The sequence below is a fragment of the Cetorhinus maximus genome, chromosome 26 (genome assembly GCF_964194155.1).
Source record: "Cetorhinus maximus chromosome 26, sCetMax3.hap1.1, whole genome shotgun sequence".
NCBI classification, from domain to species: domain Eukaryota; kingdom Metazoa; phylum Chordata; class Chondrichthyes; order Lamniformes; family Cetorhinidae; genus Cetorhinus; species Cetorhinus maximus.
Window position 1 is genome coordinate 16,359,929 of NC_135904.1, and position 19,615 is coordinate 16,379,543.

Here is a 19,615-nt window from a genome sequence, read left to right on the forward strand (position 1 = left end):
GAACAGTAAACTTAAACAATTCTCAAACTTCAGTGTTTTTGTTTCGGGAAAGGAGTTAGTGGAAACTGCCAGTGCTTCACGCCCAATACTTCACTAAACTCTAAAGCTATCTTTATACCTGCCTTGCTGGGATATTAGTGCCATTGGTTTGAGTGCTGCTGCCAATCCCAGCCTCTAATTGCCAGATTTGCAAATCTAGCTAACAAGTGGACACAGTAAGAAAAGATAGGAATTTTCCAGGTGGCAGAGCCACCAGTAACTCGAGATGCATGTCGTGAACCAACTATATCACAGCCCTCTAAACTCAGTATAGTAGCTGTTTAAGAATAGTAAATGGATTCCACGTGAAGCATACACACTACCCGGGAATTTAATTTTTAATAGAATATCACACTCTGGTACTGGTGATTATGGAATGAAAATACCTTTATGTGCTATTTTCAGATATTTTACTTCTTCCCAAGTTAGTTTGTTTACAGTATGTTGCAATTTTAAACCAGAATTTTAGGCAGTTTCAATTTCAATTAAATTACATCACTATGTTCAGCCAATAGAGAAAGCCCTGCTGTAGAGCCGCAATGACACTCCTCAGGAGTGTGTGCAGGTTGGGGTGCTGCAGGCTGCTCAACATTATCCAGTGAGAGAATGTAGCATTTTCCAACCATTGAATGTTTGGGGTTTTTCTTTGCTTATACTGACTGGCAAGTTAGGACTATTTTAAACTTCTCTCCAAGCTTGCCAGTTGGTATGGTGGTTGGGGGGCTGGGGGGTGGGGGGGTGGTGCAGGAAGATTTCTTGTTACCTATTTATAGCAAAGTGCTAAGTATGATAAAGAACTCATCATGTTATTATGCACAGCAAACAGTGCGAATCTTCTCCCATTCCAATGAAAATGTTAGTGAATCCAGTAAAAAACACAAAGTGCAATACACAACCCTGGCTAGATGACTAAATGTTGCCATTTTATAATAACCTTTCTTTATATTCCCTTACTTAGAGTGCTGAAGTTTCTCTTCAACCAAAGGAAGAACTGCAGGGATCATATCAGGTGGAAAAAGCTGGCTGGCAACAGTCAGAGCCATGCACACCTCGAGAAGGTTAGTGCTCTGCAGATCCTGAAGTTAGAACAAGAGTTTCCAGAATTAAAGTCAGCAGTAGTGCAAATCGGAGTTTCATATGCAAAAGCTGGATGTTCTCATGTACACAGGCAGACAAGTTGCATTAACATAAGTGCATAAGAAATAGGAGAAGACCATACGGCCCCTTGAACCTGCTCTGCCATTTAATGAGATCATGGCTGATCTTCCACACATACATTAAAAAAGTGTTTTATTATTCAACCCACCAATATACAGAAATTTTCAGCAATATGTTACTTCTAACAGAAACAGTTCATCCAGAGTGCGTGGAAATCCTGGGACAGAAGCAGGCGATTCAGCCCAATGCATCTGTGCAGGCTCTCTGCAAGAACTCAGCTAGTCCCACTCTCCCACCCATATTGTCACCCTTAAAGTGACATCTGTTACTTATGCTTTAACCCAACAGATTTTGTTCAAGTAACATGGCAAGAGTTGGTGTACCAAGAAAAATTCATTCCTTATTCACTCAATTTTATTTTAGCCCTCCCGCTCACTGTGAAACCAACACTTTCTTCTAAATAATGCATTCAAAATAAAATTATAAAACCACTGTTGATGTGGAAGTCAAGAACATCAGTACAAAAGACAAGGCTGAAGCATCTGCAACCATCTTCAGCCAGAAGTGCCAAGTGGATAATCCATCTCGGCCACCTCCTGAGGTCCCTAGCATCACAGATGCCAGCCTTTAGCCAATTCAATTCACTCCACATGACACCAAGAAATGGCTAAAGGCACTGGATACAGCAAAAGCTACAGACCATGACAACATCCCAGCTACAGTATTGAACACTTTGCTCCAGAACTAGCCGTGGCCCTAGATAAGCTGTTCCACTACAGCTACAACACTAGCAACTAATCAACAATGTTGAAAATTGCCCAGTTATGTCCTGTTCACAAAATGCAGGACAAATTCAATCCAGCCAATTGACATTCAGTGTTATGGCACTGCCGATGGTAAATGCTGAGCTGTTCAAATCAGAACTTGAAACAACTGCCACAACTTGTTTTTCAATTTGTATGTTGAGAGATGCGGGCTTTGAATTCAGTAGTAATAAGACCATCGAGCCTTATAGGTTTTTACAAAACTAGATTAAACATTTATTAGTAAGAGAAATGGTTTTAAGCACATACATGTCACCTTTCTAGACCCCTCCACTGTTGCTAAATTATCAGACTACTAATCCAACATCCAGTACTGAATGAGCAGGAACTTCCTCCAATTAATCGTTGGAAAGACTGAAGCCACTGTTTTCAGTCCCTGCTCCAAACTCCATTCCCTCTTCCCGTCACAGCTCATAGCTGCTGAAACTGTCATTCATGCCTTTGTTGCAGCCAGACTTGACTTCCAACACACTCCTGCCGCCTGGTCTTCCACATTCTATACTGTGTGAACCTGAGGTCATCAAAAATTCTGCTGCCCGTGTCTTTCTGCAAGTCCCAATCCCCTATCAATCCTGTGTTCTCTGTCCTACATTGGTTCCTGATCCAAGCAACATCTTGACTTTAAAATTCTCATCCTTGTTTTCAAAATCCCTTGGCCTCGCCCCTCCCTATCTCTGTAATCTCCTCCAGCCCCACAACCCTCCAAGGTATCTGCATTCATCTAATTCTGGCCTCTTGTGCATTGTAATTGCTCTACCATTGGTGGCCACGTCTCCAACAGCCTAGGCCCTAGAGCTCTGGAATTCCTTCCCTGCACCACTCCACCTCACTTTCCACCTTTAAGACTTTCCTTAAAAATGACCAAGCTTTTGGTCATTTGACCTAATTCTCCTTATGTAGCTTGGTGTCATATTTTGTTTAATAATGTCCCTGTGAAGTGCCTTGCAACGCTTTATTACATAAGAGGTGTTATATAAATGCTGTTTTTATAGTGTTTTTAACATAGGCAAAGCAACTCAATGCACTTCACATAAGTATAATCAGACAGTAATTGACACCAATCCAAAGGAGGTTTGGGGGTTGTTGGGTTGTTGAATAAAACCTGAGATAGGTTTTAAACTCGATTTTGACAGGATATAAACAAGCAGATGTACCAAAATGTTGTTTTGTCACTTATGGAATACTGTGCAGGCAACATGAAAGTGAACAAAAGCAGCACCATTCCAAATGCCAATAAGTACTGCTGTAAAGCAAATGTTCATCACTGCTTTGACACACAAAGCACATTATTCCTGCATTAATATTCCAGACATATAATGAACCAGTGTTTAACGTATGAATAAAAAAGGTTTAAAAGAATTTCAAATTATTTTGCCTGTACGCATACATCAGCTTGATATATTCACATGCTCCAAATCTGATAAATAATTTATTCTGAATATCACTTTTGTAATACATAAAATTTAACCATTTACAATGATGCTAGGCATTACTAATTACTCAACTTTCAATTGTTGAAGCTATATTTTATGAACCACATTTAAGTTTGCCAACTAATTAACTTATTAACAGCTACTGTTTGGCCAATTGCTTATTTCTCCCAAATGCACTGTCTACAGAGCACTTCCAAATAACATGTTACAAACCTAATTCCCTATCACAAAATGCTGTGCTCAACCATTTTCTGTCATCGACAATCAGTCTTTCTGTGTGGGATCAAAGCAGATTTATGAGGTATCTTGATTAGTTCATGGTAGCCGCCCTGTAAAATCACTAATCTTAAACTCTGGATGGTAAAGAATTTTTTGAAACTTAGGATGTAAAAGACCGATGTCATTTCGGTCATCTATTATACATTTCTCCAGATCTTCATGAGATATAAAGGAGGAGGGGTGACTGGTAACTGAATTGATATTTCCCTTTAACACAGAGTTAAAATTACCCCTAAGTTTTGCAATCATTAATGCTTGCAATGAATTAAGGGTCTCATTCGGGTCAAAAGATTACAGTTGCTGTCCAATGTGAATGAGATTTAAGAGCCTTTTAAAAAATTTTATATTTGATTTCTCTTCCCTGGCAACTTTGCAAACTCCCCACCTCAGGAGGATGGCCACTCCTAGATCCCTGCCACTCTAATCAATTGCTAAGAGGACCAAGAAGGCAATACGTATGGGCAAGAGGCAATATGCACTCACTTTCTTTAAACATTTCCTTCCTGGGATAGTCTTGGGAAGACCCTCACCTGCATTCAGTGCCACCCTGACAATCTGGATAGGAGTAGTAGCTTAACATGAGAAACACACAGGTGGACACACAGCCTTTCACTGAGGCACAGCAGGCCGGTGCATTAATGCCCTTCCCTCCAACACCCTCGAGATTGATTTTCTTTAAGCCAGCTAATGACAAACCTACAAAAATACAATTTTCTTTAAAACAAAAAAAAATCCTAATTGTCAAGTAAAATTCTTAGCTGCTATTAAACTGTAATTGGGACGGGTAGGTAACAACTGTGGAGATGATATTCGAAGTTCATTCAATTGAATGGGTTTTTTAAAAAAATTTAATTCCAAGGGGGGGGGATTTCTTCTGTGTTATATTTAACAAAATAGCAAACGTGCTTATAATTTTAGGACACACTGCTCACAGGGGAGATTTTCTCCCAATGCCCATGTGATGCTGTGTTGAGCATTACAAATAGACCAACAGTATGGCACAGAATGAAATACTTTTTTAAAAAAAAAAACATGTCATCATATTAAAACAGCAAATATAAAAACAAAGATGCATCATTTCTTCAAAGTACAATTACTTAATTAAAACTGATAAAACTTGGCACACTTTCTCTTGCAGGATCACAGTAACAATCTTCTCCTTACAAGCTTCCCTCGGATTTCCTCAAATTTCTCAGATTTGGAAGTTCAATACCACTACAACTTACCACTACACACTCATTACCAAATACTGGAGGCACTAGGCTGCTCATCAGACAGGCAAGCCCAGGTGATTTTCACACACACAGTCCAACTCCTTTACAGGAACAACAGGCAAAAAGCCTGTTCTGTGCTGCGAGATCACCTGATGGACATTTTTACTTTGAACAAAGTGCTAAGCTCCTACTTTTCCTAAATTGGATTTGTGTGTAAAAAAAAACCAGACCGCAGTGTATATGAGCAGATGGTTGTACAACACTGTAATCACAGCATTTTATTTTTTACAGGTGCTGAATTTGTTTTCTCAATTGAAGTGTTGGAGAAATAATCCAATAGATTTTGGTAATGTTTAAAGACTGAGCACAGATTCCAGATTTAGAACAACCGAAAAGCACAGTATTTTGGCATCTTTGGCTGATCACAAAGGAACTTAGATATATATTGGTTTAAGGCTAGAGCTCATTCGTCTCAAAACATTATCCATTAAATGATTTCCTCTGGCATCCAGACTAAGAAAACAAAGCTCTAACTACAACACCAGATAGCCCGCCCGTTCAAGTTCATAGCAACAATCTTGGTGAACCGTTTCTTGGAACAGAGAATTAAACAGGATTGCTAGCAACAAATGTAACAGAACTAAGTGGTTTCTTCCTGATCATTATCAGAAAAGAAAAAATTTGCAGGGCAACGGGAAAAAGGCAGCGGGGTGACATCAGGTGAATTGATCCAGCACAAACACGATGGGCCAAATGGCCTCCTTCTGTGCTGTAACCATCCTATAATTTTTTTTGCACTTTAGTTTGATATATTAGTATTCTTACCACTAACAAATAGGTGGTAAGAGTTAACATGACTCATCTTCACTTCTCGAAAGATCATCGACCTGAAACCTTAACTCTGTTTCTTTCTCCACAGATGGTGGCAGGCCCCAGTATTTCCAACATTATCTGCCTTTATTTCATCTTCACTTCTGTTGCGTTCTAATCACTGATGTATCATATCATCAAAGATTTAAATGCTAATAGAGTGCATTGTTTGAATGATCCAGTATTTATATCATGAAGAGATATTAATATCTATGTTATTGGAAATTATTCTTAAATTGGAATTGTAGTAGGATGTGTGTCTGTGTGTGGGTTAATAGGATTAAAGCCGGCTAGTCTGGGTGCTTTGATGTATGGTAGGTTGAGATGTTAATTAGATAAACGTAAGGAGGAGAAGGTGAAGTGTAAATTTGCATTTGTTGAATAAACCATTCAAAGGAATGGGTGAAATCTTGCACCTAGCCGGGAGACGCCAAGTATGACTATATTACTGATAAAATTACTGGGATGAAAATGTTATTGTTGGAAGATGTGACATTAAAAGCCTAGGACATAATGGAAAATTTACATTCAAAGGAAAAACTGCGTATAAACAGAAAGGAGTTTGTGTGTAGGTCAGAGGCATTTAAGGTCTAAACAGCCTGTAAGCCTACAACTGTGTCTGCAAAGGAACCAAATTGCAAGGAACCTCATTTTGAATTTGTACGGTCAAATGTGCTTTGCCTGGTGTCTGTTTAAAATCAATGGATTACTGTTGCCTTGGTGAAGATTTACCTGAGTGATTAATTTGGGGATTTATTTTAAAATTATTGCGGTAGTAATTTGTAGATATGTGTGTGTTTAGTTTGTTGTTAACTTAATAAATAATTAATTTAGTTTTATATAAAAAACCCTTGAGGCTTGGTGGTCTTATTCCTGAATTCAAAGCTGCATCTCAAACATACCAATTTAAAATATAGGTTATGACAGTTGTTCAAGTTTCCCTCTGAGATTTAAACAACTCAGCCTTTACCAACAGTGTCGTAACAATATTTGTTCATGGGATGTGAGCGTCGCTGTCTTGGCCAGCATTTATTGTCCATCCCTAATTGCCCTTGAGAAGGTGGTGGTGAACCACCCTCTTGAACAACTGCAGTCCATGTGGTATAGGAACACCCACAGTGCTGTTAGTAAGGGAATTCCAGGATTTTGCCCCAGCGACACTGGAGGAATGGCGACATAGTTCTAAGACAGGAGGGCGTGTGGCTCGGAGGGGAATTTGCTGGTGGTGGTGTCCCCATGCATCTGTTGCCCTTGTGTCCTTCTAGATGGTAACGGTCGCGGATTTGGAAGGCCCTGTCGAAGGAGCCTTGCTGAGTTGCTGCAATGCATCTTGTGGCTAGAACACACTGCTGCCACCGTGCATTGATGATGGAGGGTGGATTTTTAAGTGGTGGAAGGATCAAGCGGGCCGTTTTGTCCTGCATGGTGTCGAGCTTCACTCATCCAGGCCCAACAACACTCGAGAAGTTCAACACCATCCAGGACGAAGCAATGGACTGATTGGGACCCCATCCACCACCTTCAACACTCGCTCCTTCCACTTCCACTACCAACACAGAGTGGCAGCACCTTGGCGCGGTAATGCAGAAACATTTACTTGTCATTCTTTTAAGTTATTTCTCTCTGCCTTATTAGCCTCCTTTTTTAAGAAAGAAAAAAAAGGCATGTTTTTGCTGGAGTTTCCCTCATCTTTATTTCTGCTCGATGCTGATACTTGTGGAGCTGCTGATTTATTGAGAGTCAGCTGCAATGACTCACTCATAAACATGAGAAGTGAGTTACAATTCAAGTAGTCTTAGAACTGGCGCAGAATAATTATAACTAATACCTGATGCTTTGGTTTGGGATTTTCAACAAAAGTGAATAAAACTGTGGAAAGTCACCCAAAAACACCAGTTTTAAAAAAAAAAAATCACAGGATTCCTTACAATAAAAACATTATATGACTTATTCAGTTCCCACAAACCAGGAGCTCTGCCAACTCAGTATGGGTCAGAAATTAAGATAGAGGAAACCTGAGGCAAAAGGTGACAATTTTTGTTTTAGGATAAGGGTTTATAGGGCTGAGAAAAATAAATTACAAAAATGGGACGTAAATGGATCCGCATTACCACAAAATTCAAAAACTGCAACAAACTTTATTAGTATTTAAATCTTTGTTGATAATGTTTATAGAGTACAAAACGAAGGGGAGGCAAAGTTTGCAGATTAACTAGGATTGATGCAAGACAGCATTTTCTGTGAAATAGTTAGGATTGATTATAAATTCAACATACTACCACTCCTTACCTTTAAAACAGTGTTCACAAGCAGAAGCAGCAGCTCATGGCTTTCATTTAGAAACAGAGAAACAGCCAAGTAGCCTAGCAAAGAAACAAAAAAGTAAACAGGAATATGCTCAAATAGTTCCAGTGTAATTCCCACCCTTATTCCCATTGCAGAATTTCAGGATAGCAGGGCAGATATTTCAGTGAAACCTTCAATCCTACTCCTTGATAGTCTGGAAATTGTTTGGAAACACAAGTTGTCCAGAAATTCCTTTGAGCAGACCCAAGGATCATTAGCATCATTTCAGTACAGTATTGTGGGAGCGGAAATATAGAAGATACAATATTTGCATCAGTAAAACAAGTTTATTACCACTTTTAAACTTTAACCACTGTTTTATATTTCAAGTAAATATTTATATTGGTGGTGTTTTCTGGTTCACACATTTTTGGTTAGGCATTCTAAAATCATTTTATAATTCAGAAAATTCCAAAATCCAGAAATGACTTGGTCCCAAGCATTTCAGATTGGAGAGGTTACAGGTCCCTGCCAAAAGGTAGAGAGTTATCTTTGGAGTATATTGCCATGTTATTTATTGTACAGTGCCCAGGTAACCATTCACAAATTCTGAGTGGTTAGTACCGAATACTGTCTGAGAGTGAGGTGGAAGCAAATTCAATCTTGTCTTTCAAGAGAGAATTAGGCACTTATCTGAAGATTAAAAAAATTGCAGGGCTACAGGGAAAAGACAGGGGAGTGGGACTAGGTGAATTGCTTTTGCAGGGAGCCAGCACAGACATGATGGGCCGAATGGCTTCCTTCTGTGCTGTAACCATTCTATGATTCTTACCGCATTACCTAGAGTACAGTGGTTTCATATTATTTCATCATGGAGAGGGATTACAACTGAATTCAACCAGTCTTCGCTGGACATCTACATGTGCACCTTAACAGAGGTTATTAAATCACAAACATCAGTAATTCTGCTCCATTTCCCTCTCTGTATCCAGAAAATAATGCAGCTAATTGTACAATTCTCTCAACATGACTAAGATCAACAGACCACAGACCAGTAATTAGGCTTAAATACCTAGGCCACGCCACCAGGAGAGCTAAATATATTATTTACATTTAAAACGTTATCTACTTAATCAATGCTCTTGAGGAGGGAACATACCAACTCTTTTTTCCATCAGACTACCCTGTTGAGCTAGTTTGATAGCATGAATGTATCCAAAGGAGGCCTCGTACCCCAGCATTTCACAGTAGATGAGTCGCACCAAACATTCGCGCATCTGCTTCTGTAATAGGAATAGAGCAAAGGTTTATTTTCCTCCTCCAAAACATGTCTCCTTGTCACGAATCGGTTCTACTGACAATATTCACTAACTGGTCCATCACAAGTAATCATTATTCACAAGTGAACTTTGGCAGTAAGTGCTGGTAAGCCATTCACCTGCAGGGACATTGCACCAAGCTTGCTCCAGTCTTCAAACGATGTCCACTCTGTGTCACGATAGTATAACAATTCTCATAATACTGTTGTTATTTATTGTAAAAGTAGGTTAAACTGGGGTTTGGATAGTTTTTGGGTGAGAGAGAGATTTAATTGAGTTGGAGACAGCCGATCTAGAGGCTTCAACTCATCAAAAGAAGCCAAGTTTGAAATGCTAAATACGTAAACATGGCTGAAGTTTTAGAATGTGAGGTGAGGAGAATTTGCATTTGCATTTTTAGATAAATCAGGGTAGTATAAATTTCAAAGAGATGGTAGGATGTTACACCCAGCCAGGGAAGCCAGGCCAAACAGTGTGTTTATTTTTCCTGAAGGTTACTGACAATATTAGCACCATGAATAGATTTATATTATGAGAAAAGCAAAGTTCCAAAGACATATGGGAACAATGGAATTTGCATTAATAGGGAGAAACATGTATAAAGGAGAAGGGAGGAGAGGATGTGTGTCAGAGAGAAAGGAGTGTGAAAAGCCTCCAGTAGTTGTGCATTAAGCTGCTGTGTACAGAAACCAAAGCTGGGAAAAGCCTTTTTCAATTCTACTGCCCAGGGTATTGTGTTAACTGGCTGGAATCTTTTTAAGATCTATAAATCTTTTAAAAAGAGACATCAGATGCTGAGGAAAGTTCTGATGATGAAAAAAACCATTAACTCGAAACCCAGTGGGAGATGTTTAAATTTGTGCAAGCTCTTCCGAAGTTTGAGGAAAGAAATGTGGAGGCATTCTTTATTTCATTTAAGATAGCTAAACGGATGAAATGGCCACAAGAAAACTGAACATTGTTGTTACAATCTAGGTTCATGGGTAGAGCACATGAGGTTTATGCTTCACTGTCAGAAGAAATTGTCAGTGGACTATGATGTGGTTTAAAAAAAAAGGCTATTTTGAGTGTACATGAGTTGGTTACTGAGGCACATAGGCAGAAATTTAGGAATATAAGAAAACAGCTTGGGAAAACTTGTATTGAGTTTGAGAGAGTAAAACAAAGTAATTTTGACTGATGGATAGGGCCATTAAAGATAGAGACAACAGAAACAGCTCTTAGAGAAATAATTCTTTTGGAAGAGTTTAACGATTCAATTCCTTCGGTAATGAGAACTCATATGGAGGAACAGAGTGTTAAAACAGTAAGACAAGCAGCAGAGATAGTTGATGATTATGAGTTAGTTCATAAATCTAAACCTTTTTTTCATCACCCTTTTAAAACGGAGAAGGATAGAAAGTGGGAAGGGGAAAGGAAGGCTACATGTCAAGGAAGAGGAGTAGGTGGAAATTACCAGGAAATTTTTCACAGACTAAAAAGGAAGGCGCTGAGGGCTGAAGTGACACTCGAAAATTGAGGTGTTTGCATTGTAATAAAAGTTGGGCACACAAAGTCAGTGTGTTGGAAATTACAGCGAAAATCTGTTGGAATTATTGGGGTGCAAAAAAGTTCTGGAAGAAAAGTACTATGGGTTCGGAGGTTCTGGCACAGGAAAAACCAGTGGTTTGTGTACAGGTAAAACAGGAAGAAGCATTGATAAGTTACGATGTGGGAATGTTTCATAATTTACCCAAGGGAGTTCTGAGGAGCAGGTTGCAGAAATGTTTAAAGATTTTGCATGTGAAGGGGAAGTCTTTCCATGTGTTCAGGGTGGAGTGGGTAAAGATATTAAAATTTTAAGAGATACAGGGGCTAGTCAATCCTTAATGTTGTGGGATAGTGATATTTGTTGTTCAGGGGGAGTATTTCAGGAACAGGTGATAATAAGTGGGGTTCATGAAGATGCTAAACCTATTCCCTTGTGGAAGGTAAATTTAAAGAGTAACTAGAAAACAGGTGAGGTGATTGTTGGAGTAGTGAAAAAATTGCCCATTGCAGGGGCTCAATTTATTTTAGATAATGATATAGCTGGATCACAGGTGTGGGTGATGCCTATGGTAGTTGAGCAGCCTGTAGCGGTGTTTTCAACAGAAGTGTTGCAGAAAGAGCATCCTGGGTTGTTTCCAGATTGTGTGGAAACAAAATCACAAGCTCACACGTTGACACAGGAAGGAGAGGGAGTTAAAAGGCAGGGGAAGGTGTTGAAATTCAATTAGCTGACACTGTCTTTAATAAGGTTGTTCAGGAAGAAAGAATGGAGGATAATGCTGCTGAGGTATCTAGCTCAAGGCAGTTGGTAGAGTTATAGAAAAAGGATCCAGGAATAAAACAGTTATATCAGTTTACTCAGAAACAGAGGCAGAATATATTCCAGAATGTTACGAGTGACGTGTTAATGAGAAAGTGGTGGCGGTTACAAGTTTCAGCAGATGAAAGCTGGAGGGAAGTCCATCAGATTGTTATGCCATTTGGATATAGAAATGAGATCCTGAGAATAGTTCATGAAATTCCAATGGGTTGGGGGGGGGGGGGCGGTCATTTAGGAATTAGAAAAACACAGGTGAAAATACAAAAACATTTTTATTGGCCTGGATTTCAGAGAGACGTAGTCAAATTCCGTAGAACATGTCACACATGTCAGGTGATAGGAAAACCACAAGCAATGATTAAGCCAGCACCTTTAATTCCAATTCCAGCATTTGAAGAACCTTTCACAAGGGGTATGATTGATTTTGTAGGACCCCCTCCTTAAGACTAAAAGGGGAAATCAGTACTTACTGACAATAATGGCTGTGTCTACAAGGTTTCCTGAAACGATGTCTTTGAGAAATATTACAATTTACAAAGAGAATTGTGGAAGAGTTGACTAAATTTTTTACAAGATATGATTTACCAAAAGAAAGAGTCAGATCAGGGTTCAAATTTCATGTCACAGCTGTTTAAGAAAGTAATGAACAGTTTGGGGATAAAACAGTTTAAGGCAACAACTTACCATCCTGAATCACAAGGGGCTTTGGAAAGATGGCATCAAATTTTAAAATCTATGATGAGGGTGTATAGACAGGATTATCCACAGGATTAGGAAAGGGGAATTTCATTCTTGTTATTTGCTAATGCATCGACTGGATTTAGTCCTTTCAAATTAGTCTATAGTCATGAGGTAAGGGGACCACTGAAATTAATTCATGAGAAATTGGTGGGTCAAAATTCAGAAACTACTCTCCTGGATAATGTATCAAACTTCAGAGCATGAGAGTTAGCTAGGGAACATTTAAAGATATCACAGCAAGTAATGAAAGTGAAGGCAGACAGGGGAGCTATAGCTCGTAGTCTTGTTGCTGGGGAAAAAGTGTAAGTTCTGTTACTAGTACTGGGTGACTCGTTAAATGCAAGGTTTAGCGGACCTTACAGGATTGAAAAGAAACTGAGTGAAGTGAATTATTTAACAAATACCCCAGATAGAAGGGAGAAGCAGAGGGTGTGCCATGTGAATATACTTAAAAAGTGCTTTAACGTGGAAGAGGACCAAAAGGAGGTATTAGTGGTGGTAAATAAGGAGAACGAGGTATAAATGTAAGATTCTGAAATTGATTTTTCTCTAATTAAATTGGATAATGAGGGGGTACTTGAAAATTTACATGTAATATTGAGATACCTCCCAGACAAGTGTCAAAGTGATTTGGAGAAGCTATTGCAGTCACACAAAGCTATTTGTGGGAACAAGCTGGGGAGGACAAATTTAGCTACACATGATGTCAGTGTAGAAGTTTCATCTTCGATAAGGCAACATCCTTATAGATTAAATCCAGCAAAGGTAGCACAAGTACATAAAGAAATTGAATTCATGCTTCAAAATGACATCCTTGAGTCTAGTTGCAGTAACTGAAGTTCGCCCATTGTGCAGGATGGAACACAAAAGACTGTGTGTGGACTATCTAAAGGTGAATAGAGTAACAAAAGCGGATTCATATCCTATACCACGGTTGGAAGATTGTATTGAGAAAGTGGACCAATCAAAGTTTATCACTAAGATTCACTTGCTGAGAGGATATTGGCAAGTACCATTATCGGAGAGAAGAAAGGAGATTAGTCCATCTGGCGTCACAAAAGCCAATATCAGTTTAAAGTCATGCTATTTGGCATGAAAAATGCACCTGTAACATTTCAAACTGACAAAGTAATTGCAGGACTGAGCAATCGCGCTGTTTATATTGACAACTTGGTAGTCTTCAGCCAAACATGGGAGCAGCATTTACAACATTTTGAAGAATTATTTAGTCAACTACAAGGAGCTAATTTGGTAATGAACTTGGCTAAAAGTGAATTTGCAAAAGCACAAGTTACACATCTAGGCCATATCATTGGATATGGTAAGGTGGCTACATAAGATGTGAAAGTTGAACCTATCGTGGATTTCCCTGTGCATACAACAAAACGAGAAGTTTTGAGATTTCTGAGTATAAGTGGGAAATTTGTACCAAATTTTAACAGTGTGGTTGCTCCATTGTCTGTACTAGTAAAAAACAAGAAGTTTCAATGGACACAGGAGTGTCAGAAAGCATTTGACAGTTTAAAAACTGTATTGCTTACGACACCAGTTTTGGCAGCACCCAACTGTGCCAAGCAATTTAAGTTGGCCATAGACGAAAGCGATAGAGGCATTGGGGCCGCACTGTCGCAAGAAGAAGAAACTGGAATTGAGAAACGATAGGTATTTTTCAGGGAAGTGAAACATGGGCAGGGAAACCTCCTGCTGATTACCACATCCCGCCCTCCCTCAATTGATGAATCAGTGCTCCTTCATGTTGAACATCACTTGGAGGAAGCAGTGAGGGTGAAATGGGCGCAGAATGTACTCTGGGTGTGGGACTTCAATGTCTATCACCAAGAGTGGCTCAGTAGCACCATTACTGATCGAGCTGGCCAAGTCTTAAAGGACATAACTGCTAGACTGGGTCTGTGGCAGGTGGTGAGGGAACCAACAAAAGGGAAAAACATACTTGACCTCATCCTCACCAACCTGCCTGCCGCAGATTCATCTGTCCATGACAGTATTGGTAGGAGTGACCACCACACAGTCAGTCAGTCAATCATTGCGGAGACGAAGTCCCGCCTTCACATTGAGGGTGCCCTCCATCGTGCTGTGTGGCACTACCACCATGCTAAATAGGATAGATTTTGAACAGATCTAGCAATTCGAGACTGAACATCCATAAGGCGCTGTGGGCCATCAGCAGCAGCAGAATTGCACTCGAACACAATCTGTAACCTCATGGCCTGGCATATCCCCCACGCTACCATCACCATCAAGCCAGGGGATCAACCCTGGTGCAATGAAGAGTGCAGGAGGGCATTCCAGGAGCAGCACCAGGCATACCTAAAAATGAGATATCAACCTGGTGAAGCTAGAACACAGGACTGCTTGCATGCCAAATAGCATAAGCAGCAAATGATAGACAGGGCTAAGCGATCCCACAACCAACGGATCAGATCTAAGCTCTGCAGTGTTGCCACGTCCTGTCGTGAATGGTGGTGGACAATTAAACAACTCAGTGGAGGAAGAGGCTCCTCAAATATCCCCATCCTCAATGATGGAGGAGCCGAGCACACCAGTGCAAAAGATAAGGCTGAAGCATTCATAATAATCTTCGGCCAGAAGTGCCAAATGTATGATCCATCTCGGCTTCCTCCGGAGGCCTCAGCATCACAGATGCCAGTCTTCAGCCAATTCGATTCACTCCACGTGATGTCAAGAAACATTTAAAGGCACTGGATACTGCAACAGCTATGGACCCTGACAATATTCTGGCAATAGTACTGCAGACTTGTGCTCCAGAACTTGCCGCACCTGCTGTTCCAGTACAGCTACAACACTGGCATCTACCCGGCTATGTGGAAAATTGCTCAGGTATGTCCTATACACAAAAATGACAAATCCAACCTGGCCAATTACCACCCCATCAGTCTACTCTCCATCAACAGTGCTATCAAGCGGCACTTGCTTACTGCTCACTGATGCCCAGTTTGGGTTCTGCCATGGCCACTCAGCTCCTGACCTCATTACAGCCTTGGTTCAAACATGGATAAAAGAGCTGAACTCCCAAGGTGAGGTGATATTGACTGCCCTTGACATCAAGGTAGCATTTGGCCAAGTGTGGCATCAAGGAGCCCTAGCAAAACTAGAGTCAATGGGAATCAGGGGGAAAACTCTCCGCTGGTTGGAGTCATACCTAGCACAAAGGAAGATGTTGTGGTTGTTGGAGATCAGTCATCTCGGCTCCAGGACATCACTGCAGAAGTTCCTCAGGGTAGTGTCCTAGGCCCAACCATCTTCAGCTGCTTCATCAATGACCTTCCTTCCATCATAAGGTCAGAAGTGAGGATGTTCGCTGATGATTGCAAAATATTCAACAACATTCGCGAATCCTCAGATACTGAAGCAATCCATGTCCAAATGCAGCAATGCCTGGACGATGTCCAGGCTTGGGTTGACAAGTGGCAAGTAACATTCGCACCACACAAGTGTCAGGCAATGACCATCTCCAACAAGAGAGAATCCAACCATCGCCCCTTGAAGTTCAGTGGCATTACCATCACTAAAACCCCCACTATCAACAGCCTAGGGGTTACCGTTGACCAGAAACTGAACTGGGCTAGCCATATAAATACTGTGGCTACAAGAGCAGGTCAGAGGCTATGAATCATATGACAAGTAACTCACCTCCTGACTCCCCGAAGCCTGTCCACCATCTACAAGGCACAAGTCTGGAGCGTGATGGAATACTCCCCACTTGCCTGAATGAGTGCAGCTCCAACAACACTCAAGATGCTTGACACTATCTAGGACAAAGAAGCCCGCTTGATTGGCACCACATCCACAAACATTCACTCTCTCCACCACCGACGCACAGTAGCAGCAGTGTATACCATCTACAAGATGCACTGCAGGAATTCACCAAGGTTCCTTAGACAGCACCTTCCAAACCCACGACCACTACCACCTAGAAGGACAAGGGCAGCAGATACATGGGAACATCACCAGCTGGAGGTTCCCCTCCAAGTAACTCACCATCCTGACTTGGAACTATATTGCCGTTCCTTCGCTGTCGCTGGGTCGAGAACCTGGAACTCCTTTCCTAACAGCACTGTGGGTGTACCTTCACCAAATGGACTGCAGCAGTTCAAGAAGGCAGCTCACCACCACCTTCTCAAGGGCAACTGGGGATGGGCAATAAATGCTGACCTAGCCAGCGAAGCCCTCATCCCGTGAATGAATAAAAAAAAAATTCAACGATCGAAAAGGAGACTCTGAGACTGGTGTTAGTGTTGCAGCATTTCGAGATTTAGGTTGTGAACAATTTATCAGAAACAACTGTTTATACAGACCACAATCCTTTAAAGATTCTGGACAAATTTCAAGACCGAAGTGCAAGGCTATTCAGATGAGGCTTATTACTGCAACCATTTAATCTACAGATTATACATGTAGCTGGACAAGAAAATCCAATTGCAGATGCCTTGTCGAGAGTTTAAAGCCCAAAGGAAAAATTGGGCATTTGAAATCTGGACTGGAATGATTTCTGTTGATACCAAGGATTTGTATATATATTATGTTAATGCATGCATCTGGTAATGTAATAGTGTGAATATATAGATAAGTATAGGAGGTAGTGTAAGATGGGTTAAGAAAATGAAGCCGTTTTAAATTACGACAGTTCATTTCCTCATAAGGAGGGGTGTGTCACGAATGTATAATAATCCTCAGGATATTGTGATTTATTGTAAAAGTAGGGTTTGCTAGTTTGTGTGTGTGTGTGTGTGTGTGTGTGTGTGAGTGTGAGAGAGAGAGGGGTTTAATTGAATTGAAGACAGCTGGTCTGGAGGCTTTGACTCATCAAAAGAAGCTAGGTTTGAAATGCTAAATACATAAACATGGCTGAAGCTTTAGAATATGAGGTGAGGAGAATTTGCATTTGCATTTTTAGATAAATCAGGATAGTTTGAATTTCAAAGAGACGGCAGGATATTACACCTAGCCAGAGAAGCTAGGCCAAGCAGTCTGTTTATTTTTACCTAAAAGTTACTGCCAATATTAGCACCATGAATAGATTTATACTGAGAAAAGTAAAGTTCCAAAGACATATGAGAACAATGGAATTTGCATTAAAAGGGAGAAACATGTATAAAGGAGATGAGGCTATGTATCAGAGAGAAAGGCATTGTAAGATCTATCAGGAGTGTACGTGAAACAGTACAGAAACCAAAGCTAGGAAAAGTCATTTTGAATTCTACTGTCCAGGGTATTGTGTTAGCTGGCTGGAATCTATTTTTTTGTTTACTGTTGCCTTAACAGGGGTGTGACTGGAAGCCAGATTAATTAGGGGTTGAGGAGTTATTATAGTGGTAATTTGTAGACATATGTACGTGCTTAAAATCATTTCTTTTGTTAACAAATGTTTAATTTAGTTTTGTAAAAAATCTCGAGAGTCTTGGACTTATTACTACTGAATTTCAGGGCACACATTTCAAAATAAAATACAAATTGCAAAATTGTTGTGACCACATGATCAAGTTTCCCTTGTGGATTTGATCCGCCTGGCACACATCATCGGCCGCGTCATAACAGCTGTTCATTTCTAGTCGGGGCAACAGTGGAAGCACTGTCTGATTATTCTCTCCCTAGCTCTGAAGTATAGCTTCAAAAATATGGCTAAATATAAACATGTTATTGTATTCCCCACGTGAAAATAAATATTAAGTGCCCACAGACTAACATAAACCAAACGTCCTGAAAACTAAATGATCCATCCATCCACTAGCTAAACAGAGCAGGTTTCACTTAATTGTCAGATCACACTTCAACTCAGATGCCAGTTGCCTTTTCGCTGATAAAATTCGAATCAAATTTATGCCAATGTGCACTTCAGTGACACCACCAGCAAGAGGGCTGAGTTACAATGTGACAAGTTTACACAGATAATTTTTCATTGTAAACGTGGGCACAGAAATTTATTATGAAATTTAGAAAAATTACATTTACTTAGAGTGGTACAGTTATCCCTTGTTCTTGAACACCATTTCACCTGATGATTGATCTTAAGTCCCTAAATGCAATATTATGGGAGGTGGATTTTTTTTTCTGAAAAAGGAATGCCGATGACCTGGTCTTCAAAAGAAAAACAGGTTAACAAAAACGGCAGTCTCAAACATGAAAAGTGGAAATCTATCCAAGGGGTTTTAAGAGAAACGCGCTATACCACGTTCATTAACGTATTCGTCCATGATCAATACACAAAATGTGACATAGAAACAGAAAATGCTGAAAATATAAAATACAAGGTTAACATTTCAGCTAAAGTCTTATTTGTATATGAACACACTGGTTCAATGTTCAACTGCAGCTTTTGAAATCTTCAATCTCTTCAACCTTGGTGGTGTCCTGCATTTATTGGCCATGCCTCTTTACTTAAGATTTCTCAACCAAAATGATATGTATAAATATAGCTCTTTAAAATGCTACAATAAAGTGCAAACTTTTAATATAGTTGACCAAGTAACTGGCGAATCTGCTTCACACCACCTTACTATGACCATGAAATGAAAACGTGCACAAAAGATGCTGTACCTAGCTCCAAGTCACAATCACATCATATAAAGTAGTCACAGAAAGGAGAAATTAATCTATTGCCTCAGAGGGTGAATTCTTACCAGTGATGTGGTAGGAACAGAGACCTGTTCTTTTAATGCAGCCAATTCCTTCTTCATCAATTTCTCCTCATCCTAAAACCAGAATCATTTAACTGTTAATACAAAAGGAAACATTTAAACATGATGAGTTCCAACTTACATTTGCATTATTTACTTACAAAATTAGAGCACTCGTCCAATTCATAATCTAATCATAAAGGCAGATATATCCACACAACACAACTTTATGAGGACAGGTAAGATACTATTATTTCATTTTTTTAAAAAAACAGGAAATGCTGGAAAAACTCAGCAGGTCTGGCAGTATCTGTGGAGGGGGAAACAGAGTTAATGTTTCGAGTCTGTACGATTCTTGTTCAGGGCCATTATTATTTCACAAATTTGTTTCAAAGAGTTCAAAAATCTATACTAATATTTTCTTTGGCAAAAAATTTGAAGGATTC

General features: G+C 39.9%; 1 protein-coding gene across 3 annotated transcripts in view; it reads right to left on the reverse strand.

Annotated features, from left to right (window-relative positions):
- ap4e1 (adaptor related protein complex 4 subunit epsilon 1) overlaps positions 1–19,267 on the reverse strand; it is a 51,616-nt gene extending 32,349 nt beyond the window's left edge. For 2 of the 3 annotated variants that reach the window (XM_078530222.1, XM_078530224.1), the window contains exons 1-4: positions 19,173–19,267; positions 9,263–9,386; positions 8,107–8,180; positions 994–1,115 (exon numbers count right to left, since the gene is read on the reverse strand). In XM_078530222.1, coding sequence (XP_078386348.1) covers positions 994–1,115; positions 8,107–8,180; positions 9,263–9,386; positions 19,173–19,229 — 377 coding nt within the window. In that variant the 5' untranslated portion in view covers positions 19,230–19,267. The remainder of the gene's footprint in view (positions 1–993; positions 1,116–8,106; positions 8,181–9,262; positions 9,387–19,172) is intronic. The other variant, XM_078530225.1, reaches the window with a different exon arrangement.
- Positions 19,268–19,615: the final 348 nt, after the last annotated feature.